The 9,360-nt window shown below is 38.5% G+C and overlaps 1 protein-coding gene across 1 annotated transcript in view; it reads left to right on the top strand.

Moving 5' to 3' along the window:
- Window positions 1–5,859, top strand: part of LOC106871266 (coiled-coil domain-containing protein 42 homolog) — a 52,674-nt gene extending 46,815 nt beyond the window's left edge. Inside the window, exon 9 of the mRNA XM_014917630.2 lies at window positions 3,632–5,859. Coding sequence (XP_014773116.1) covers window positions 3,632–3,715 — 84 coding nt within the window. The 3' untranslated portion in view covers window positions 3,716–5,859. The remainder of the gene's footprint in view (window positions 1–3,631) is intronic.
- The last annotated feature ends 3,501 nt before the right edge of the window (window positions 5,860–9,360 follow it).

Below are 9,360 nucleotides of genomic sequence, written 5' to 3'. Positions count from 1 at the left end.
TGAGTTCATAAAATAGGATTTGACTACCCCTCCATTTAGAGCACAGTTTAAGCTATCTTTTCCTGGAAGAAGGTTTATGTTCCTATAACCTGTGTTAATTCTCTAACCCTGTAAAATGGAAGATAAGAAAATTCATTTTTAGCACTTGATGCTTTTCTTTTTCCGTAAAGAGAAAAATGCCTCACAAGCAACCAAAGAATTATGCGCAGTTTACGGTGATGTTTCTTTATCCGAAAGAACTGTACGGAAGTGGTTCGCAAGGTTCTGAGCTGGAGATTGTAGCCTTATTGATAAAGAGCGATCAGGCAGACCATCCACTACAAACAATGACCAAATTAAGTCATTAATTGAGAATAACCTACATTGCACAACCTGAGAATTGGCAGAAAACCTCAACCTATCAAAATCCGTCGTTCATGGGCACCTGGTAAAGCTTGGGTACACAAATCGCTATGATGTTTGGGTACCACATGAGTTGAGTGAGAAGAACCTTTTGGAAAATTAGCATGTACTTTCCGGACAACCCAATATTTTTATCTAATTACTCTACTGTTCTATAACTTAGAGTGTGTTTCTCTTTCAGATTTATGATTTATATATACTTGATATATATATATATATTATTTAATAAACATAATATATGTCTTTATGTGCTATTTTTTGTGTTTAGTAAATAATATTTATCTCTCACGAGATGGAGTACTTTTTTTGTTGATCTTACCATTGCAGAACAGTACACTGTGTGTGTGTGTGTGTGTGTGTGTGTGTGTGTGTTTGTTTGTTTGTGTCTCCATGCCTTGACATCATGTGATGGTGCAAAATGAGCATCATAATTTTATAGGCAGTGTTATTCGTTTCCAGTCTTTTCTGTGAAAACATGATCAGCCAATGTGAAAATATTACCTCTCTTGGAAACAAGTCAGGATTCACAACAGGACGACCATTCAGCCATAGAACATAAATTCTGTCTGACCGATTCAAGTATGGTAAAGTTGATGTTAAAATGATGATGATGATGATGATGATTTCATAAAAAAACTAAGAGGTTACACACATGGCCTAGTGATTAAGAAGTTTGCTTTGGAACCATTGTCTTGGCTTCAATCCCTCCGTGTGGTATATGGTCTTTTAGTATAGTCTTGGTAAATATCTTTTAGTATAGTCTTGATTTGACCCAAGTCTTGGGAATGAAATTGGGTAATTGGAAACTGTGTGGAAGCTCAGCAAATGGGTTGTATTTGTGATTCAGAAGATCAGCTTTTCCCTATCTCATGTCACACTAGCTCTGCCTAGGTGCAGGTGTGGTTGTGTGGTAAGAAGCTTGCTTCCCTCCCATTGTGTGACACCTTGGGCAAGTGTCTTCTACTACAGCCTTAGGCTGGTGAAAACCTTGTGAGTGGATTTGGTAGACGAAAATGGAAAGAAGCCCACTGTGTATATGTGTGTGTGTGTGTGTGTGTGTGTGTCTTTGATTCAGTGTTTGTCTCCCATCACCACTTGACAACTGGTGTTGGTGTGTTTATGTCCCCATAACTTAACAGTTCAATAAAAGAGACCGATAGAATAAGTACCAGGCTTAAAATAAGAAAAATAAGTATTGGGGTCGATTCATTCAACAAAAAATTCTTCAAAGCAGTGCCCCGGCATGGCCACAGTCTAATGATTAAAACAAGTAAAAGATGAAAGACACATGTCTGTGGAATACTCAGCCATTTATGCTATAATTCAGCAGACTGGTAATTCTGTTGTATGTATACACACATATGCTCACACATTTATGCACACATACATACATATTCACACATGCACATACACAAATGCAAGCATTCATGTACGTACACACTCACACATTCACACGTACTTTCACACATGCATACATATACTCACACACATTCACATGTATGTGAATGTGTGTGACTCTCATACAGCTGCATACATACTCACACATGTACATGTGCATGCACAAACACATACACTCACACACACATGCATACATATAAACATACATTCACACATGCACTCGTTGCCAGAGCAGCTAACTAGCTTCCGTGCTGGTGGCACGTAAATAGCGCCATTTGAGCATGATCGTTACCAGCATTGCCTTACTGGCACTTGTGCCGGTGGCACATGAAAAGACATTTGAGCAAGATCGTTGCCAGTGCCGCTGGACTGGCTCCTATGCAGATGGCACATAAAATACACCATTTTGAGCGTAGCCGTTGCCAGTACTGCCTGACTGGCCTTCGTGCCGGTGGCATGTAAAAGCACCCACTACACTCTCAGAGTGGTTGGTGTTAGGAAGGGCATCCAGCTGTAGAAACTCTGCCAGATCAGATTGGAGCCTGGTGCAGCCTTCTGGCTTGCCAGTCCTCAGTCAAATCGTCCAACCCATGCTAGCATGGAAAGCGGACATTAAACGATGATGATGACACACACAAAGAAGAGTGTTGACTTCATGATCATAAATATTGTAGGTCTCATTGCTGATGATGGTGGTGTGACAATGAAAATTACAACATGACTCGTTAGGTCATAATGAGTCATACTAAATCACACATATCGGCCCAGGTTGTCAATCTTTCTGACTCATTTGGCACAGAAGTTTTAAAATTTCTGGTACACAGTTGTTGATGTTACTTAGCTCCAAGAGTATTTCAAGAATATTGAATTGCAGCCAATAGTGCAATGGGACTGAACCCAGAACCATGTAGTTGGGAAGCGAGCTTCTTACCACACAGCCACTCCTGCGCCTTTGTTAATTTTTTAAAATTCTATTTTTTTGTTTTTGATTATTGAGATATATGAGCTGTCCTACAATTAAATGGCATGTTCCAACCATAACCAACCAGTTGAACTGTACGAGTGTTGCACAAAATACTCTGTGGCATTCCTTTTGACTCATTACACTCTAAGTTCAAATTCCAGCAAGTTCAACTTTGTCTTTCTTCCTTTCGTGGGTTAATAAAATAAATATCAGTTGAACACTGGTATTGACATAATCAACTTAGCCAATCCTTTAAACATTGCTGATCTTGTGTCAAAATTTGAAACCATAATCTTATGTGTTCTATTTCTAAATGATAAAGTGTTTATTTGAAGGACATTTAGCTACTATTTCTAGATGGTTGAGTACGCCCAAATATGTTCCTGTGTTAGCTTACTTGTGCACTGCTTCTACATTTCTTATTAACAGTATACTTTTTTTTTTAAAGATATGTGTTTAATCTCATCATCATCATTTAATGTCCTCCTCCCATGCTGGCATGGGTTGGACAGTTTAACAGGAGCTGGCCAGGCAGGAGCCTGCACCAGACTTCACTGTCTTTTTTAGCAAGTTTTTTTTTATGGCTGGATGCCCTTCCTAACACCAACCACTTCACAGAGTGGGCTGAGTGCTTTTTACATGGCACAAGTACAGGTAAGGTCCATTTTGGCATGGTGTTTACAGCTGGATGCCCTTCCAAATGCCAACCTCTTTGCAGTTTGGACTGGATGCTTTTTACATGGCACCAGCATTGGCAAGGTCAACAAGTAACTTGTAAGACAAAGAATCTTTGAGAGAGGAGGAAGCATTGGAGGAGGAGGTGATCTTGTGTCAGATAATGAAAGGATTTTTTTTCTTTCTTTCTAGGTTCGTATATTTGGGGAAGACTTAGTCTTCGTCACCAATACTGTTAAACCTGAGAAAGCAAAAGAACATTACTTTCTATCATAAAAACTGCAAATGGACTTTTTTTTTTTAACTTACTACGAAGAAACCTATAATTTGTAAGTTGTATAACTATTTCTGGTGTGCATCAGTTATTTGATAATTGAACACAAATTTAAAGACTTGATAGAACAATTTAGACTCTTGTAAAAGCTAAAAACTACCTTTTTATTTCATTTTTGCTGTAATTAAGCTAATTCTTTATAAGTTGTAATAACTGTGCACACCTGCTATTTGATAATCAAATATATTTAGAGAAAGCATTTAGATTCTTTGGACAACAGCATTTGAGAATAGAACTGTGGTGAACAATTAGTTTTTCTTTTATACATTTTTTTTGCTAGCAAAGTTGTAAATAGTTTGTTTTTCCTAACTTTAATTTTTGCAAATTAGGATAGATATTTGTTGTTATATTTCAAGATAGTGATTTTTCTTTTGGCCAAATAAACACACACATACTATGTACTTTGCTTCATTTCAGGTTTATTTTATTATTGTTCTTATTTTAAATTCTTTGTCTGGAAACCTTTCATCACACAACCTATAACCTCTTCAGTGACTCTCCATTCCATGTATCTCCTCCTGTCCTGTGACCTCTTTAGTGACTCTTCATTCCATGTATCTCCTCCTGCCCTGTAACCTCTTTAGTGACTCTCCATTCCATGTATCTTCTCCCTGTTTAGTCCATTTTGTCTTTCTAAGTGACTCTCCATCCCCCATGTCACTTCCTGTCTTGTGACCTCTTCAGCGACTCTCCATTCCATGTGTCTCCTCCTCCCCTGTTTAGTCCATTTTGTCTTTCTAAGTGACTCTCCATCCCCCATGTCACCTCCTGTCCTGTGACCTCTTCAGTGACTCTCCATTCCATGTGCCTCCTCCTGTCCTGTGACCTCTTCAGCGACTCTCCATTCCATGTGTCACCTCCTGTCCTGTGACCTCTTCAGTGACTTTCCATCCCATGTGTCCCCTCCTGTCCTGTTTAGTCCATTTTGTCTAAGTAACTCTCCGTCCCACATGTCTTTTATTGTCTTGTGACCTCTTCAGCGACTCTCCATCCCCCATGTCCTGTTTACTCTACTTTGTCTTTCTAAGCAACTCTCCATCCCACATGTCTCCTCTGGTCCTGTGACCCCTTCAGCAACTCTCCATCCCACATGTTTCCTCCTGTCATATGACCTCTTCAGAGACTTCATCCAACATGTCTCCTCTTTTCCTGTGATCTCTTCAGCAACTCTCCATCCCACATGTTTCCTCCTGTCCTGTTTAGTCCATTTGGCCTTTCTAAGTGGCTCTCCATCCTGTGATCTCTTCAGCGATACTCCATCCCACATGGAGTACCTCTCCATTGCATACACCTCCTCCGATACTGTTTAGTCTGTTTGACTTTACTAGGAAGACAAAATGGAGTAAACAGAACAGAAGGAGACACATGGGATGGAGAGACACTGAAGAGGTCGTAGGAGGTGTGACGGAAGATTTCCAGCCAAAGGACATAAAATAAAATATCTGAAATGAAGGCTAAATATATATAGTGTGTGTTTATTTGACAAAAAAAAATATGTCCATCCTGAAATATAAATAATATCTAATGAAATGTCAGTGCTAAGCAGTGTGTAAGTTTGAGCAGAATTAGGGAAGTTATTTACCTCGGTCCGGTGATCTACTAGCACAAATCAGTCAACATGTTGACTGAATTACATATAAAGCTACGGTTTTATAACTTCATTCAGAATTGCCTTTCATTGACGAGAACCAAGTAGCTTGAAGTGTCAATGTCTGGGATTCCTAATAGATGGCGACACTGAACAAACCGGGTGTTTTCACACCTTTTTACCATAAGAGAGATATTTTCTCCATGGTAACTGCAGTGTATTTGCCTTTTAGCAGTTGAAATATGTGACAAACATATTTCAACTAACCTAAATTCTGCTCATAACAATATCTGTTTCAACACAGGATTTGACATCAGGAATTTTACAAAACAAATACATAAACAATAGATATTTGAATATTGGGATATTTACGTAGTACTTAATTGCCAGAACATTTATTGAAGTTTTTCCCTCCCCAAGAAACCCTTCATGCTTAACTTGGCACATAAAGGAACCCTTTTATTTTATTAAGCAGAAATAAATTGTTTTTCAAAACACTATTTGTCTTTATTGTTAATAAATTTTACTTCAATATTTATAATTTAAGCAATATTAATATCTATCACAGTTACCATGTGTATATGTATGTCCATCCATCCATCCATCCATACATACATACATCTATTAAAACTGCAAAATTATCACAGAACTGTTACTCACTGAGTAACAGTTCTATGATAATTTTGCAGCTTTAATACTCTACCTTTGGTATTTGAGTACTATCTTTTCCACTTTGCTTTGCACTTATGTGCTCACCTGTGTGTATATATATATAAATGTATCATATATATATAAATGTATAAATTGCTTCACTTGGTTGCACACCACAAGGTTTAATGGAACCTCCTGAAACAAGCCAGCACGCTCGCGGCATTATCATGGGCGATGGCGAGGCTAAAGCCTTGGAAGAGCCAAGCACCCTCACAGGCATCACCTGACACCCTGCCTTGAGCAGACAATTCAAAAACATGGGAGATTGGTCAAATAAAATAAGGACTCCCAGAAAGTTCTTCCAAGTCCATGTGATTAACAAAAAAAAAAAAAAGAGATTTGACTTTTATCATCCAAATGAACTAAAGAGTTAAATTAGATTGTTGTAAAAGTGCTAAATTCGAAAAAATGTGCTTGGGGCAAGCTGTCACTCACTTTGTTCCCCTGTTAGCCATGTCATTGGCCCCTGGCTTCCATGGTGTATAAGTGACTGAGATTACAGCATTCCTCATAAACAGGATGACTGTTAATCACAAGAATACCCATTTACATTATATTCATAAAGTGGGCTCAATTTGACAGTTGGCATAAAAGCAAAAAGAATCTACAATATCCCACTCAAAAATAAAATTATTAAAAAGATTTAAAAAATAATAACTAGATTAAAGCTGGGAAAAAACAGTTTATTCAAAGTAGCTGCTCTCAGCATCCACCATGGCCTCAAGATGGCTCGAGACTGCATTTCTCATTGTGTCCTTTGGAAGATCTTTGAACATCTTGATCTTGCAGGAAGAGCAGTTAGTGTCTTTCTCAGTTGCACCCAACACAAAGTAATCTGTGGAATTACAATCACGGAAATTAGGCAGCCAGAAATTGGAACTGCTGGAGATGTAGAAGTTCTGCGACAACCACTTTTGACTCTTTCTGGATGTGTAGCAAGGAGCTAAGTCCTGCTGTCACACATATGATCTTCCTGCAGTAACCCTCTCCAGCCAGAGTTTGACCAGTCTCTAGGAGCTTCACATAAATGTCTGAACTGAGTCTAAGGTCCTGTTGGAGAAACATTGAAAGATCATCACAATTTGGGTGAACTTGGTTTTCATATGCGGGACATTACATGAATTGTACACAAACACCTTTTGTTCTAGATGTTGTGCAACTGGTCCAAGCAGAAGTTCTCATCTGAGAAGAACCAGATCATCCCTGGTTCAACAGAGTGCTTGTTCAGGATTTTCTTTGCCTTCTTCAAGAGGTTCTCCTTTGCCTTGGCTCTCAGAATTTGTCCCTTGCACCTCTTGTACAAGTGGTAGAGTGGAGATACTTATTTAAGGCTAGCTTCATGGTGGTGACTCCAACACCTGTCTCTCTCACCAAAGGTCAAATTCCCTTGTTCAGATCTTCCAACACCTTATCCTGCAGTCATTGAATCAATTCCAGCATGTAAGTGCAATCAGAATACCCACTGGGTCCCTTTGTGCTGGTAATGGCTTTGTAGTCCCTGTTGTTGCTGTCCATGTCTTGCCTAACAGCCTTTACAGTGTTTCACAGAGACTTGAACAGCGGGCATATCAATATTTTGATACCCACCACGAATCATCATAATAAAGGTAACTCTTTCCAATATTCAGATAGCTTCTAGTCTGCCATGCCCACTAAATTTTTCTCAATTGCAATTTTATGCTTTCCAAAACCATTAACCGTTCACCAATACATCAAGCTGTCCCTGAAAAAAAGCCTTGTAAGTGGATTTGGTAGATGGAAACTGAAAGAAGCCCATCGTATATATGTATGTATATATATATATATATATATATATATGTATGTGTTTGTCCCCCCAACATTGCTTGACAACTGATGCTGGCGTGTTTACATCCCCGTAACTTAGTGGTTGGGCAAAAAGAGACCAATAGAATAAGTACTAGGCTTACAAAGAATAAGTCCTGGGGTCAATTTGCTCAACTAAAGGTGGTGCTCCAGCATGGCCACAGTCAAATGACTGAAACAAGTAAAAGAGTATATATATATATATCATCATCATGGGAAGAAACAAAAAAGGAAGTCAAAAATGCATTGGGAGTCTTTTAGATGGTTTATTTTTAAAGGCTTAACCAATTTCACAAATTTTTTCTGATTTTTAAAACTTAAGTGAGAAAGAAAGAAGTGGGGCTCAAATTAGTACCTTGTTTAGGATATAATTTGATTGGCAGATGATCACATGATTAGGCAAGGAAATTTTTGGAATATAGTTAATCCTGACATGGTTGAGTGAACATTTCTAGTAACAGTCTCAAACAATCAAAGATCCCTTAATTTAACCCTTTAGCATTCAGATCACTGTCAAATCTAATCCTTATTCATATTGTTTTAAATAAACCATGCATTGTATCAACAGCTTCAAGATATCAATGATTTGTTTCTTTATTTTTTGAATGACATTGCAGGTAGGTATGAGAGGCCTGATCTGACTGGTTTCAACATTAACACATAAAGCGTGACGGACCACAATCGTGGCCATCAGGCACAGGTTAACAGGCCATGATTGTGGCCCATATAGATGCATTTAATTTATGGGCGTTTGTTGGGGTCTAATGTCATTCAAACGCTCAGATACCTCCCAGAATGCAAGAGGACTAATAGTTCAACTAATGTCTCTAAGGCCCTTTGATTCTTATCCTTGTTTCCACACCTGAAACTTTTCCTCTAGCTCTGATAGTGACTCAATAATTAGAGCAAGGGAATCAGCATAGAGGGGTGCGCACTGGCAAGTGGGGGCAGAGACACTCGGAAAATTCACATGATCAAACTCACAGAATCCGAAAACTCAATGTTAACACCTGGTCACAAAATTTATTTTTTTAAATTAATAGGTGTAAAACAACGTAGTAAATGATCTATATTCTGTGTGTTGGGTACAAACAGCAAGTCCTCATATATATATATATATATATATATATATATATACACCCAAGAAACGGACTTGCTGTTTGTACCCAAGAAATGGACAGCACACAAGAGTATAGATTATTATTTCTATAGCATCATTCTCTATCAGCATTTTTTTTTCTTGCAACAATTAAAGGAATGTTAAAGATGATTTATTTTAATAAGATGAACTATCATAGGTGCAGGAGTGGCTGTGTGGAAAGTAGCTTGCTTACCAACCACATGGTTCCAGGTTCAGTCCCACTGCGTGGCACCTTGGGCAAGTGTCTTCTACTATAGCCTCGGGCCGACCAAAGCCTTGTGAGTGGATTTGGTAGACGGAAACTGAAAGAAGCCCGTCATATA

This window comes from Octopus bimaculoides, chromosome 16 (genome assembly GCF_001194135.2).
Source record: "Octopus bimaculoides isolate UCB-OBI-ISO-001 chromosome 16, ASM119413v2, whole genome shotgun sequence".
NCBI classification, from domain to species: domain Eukaryota; kingdom Metazoa; phylum Mollusca; class Cephalopoda; order Octopoda; family Octopodidae; genus Octopus; species Octopus bimaculoides.
Note: the sequence above shows the minus strand (reverse complement) of the source record. Positions and strands in the feature narration are given on the sequence as shown.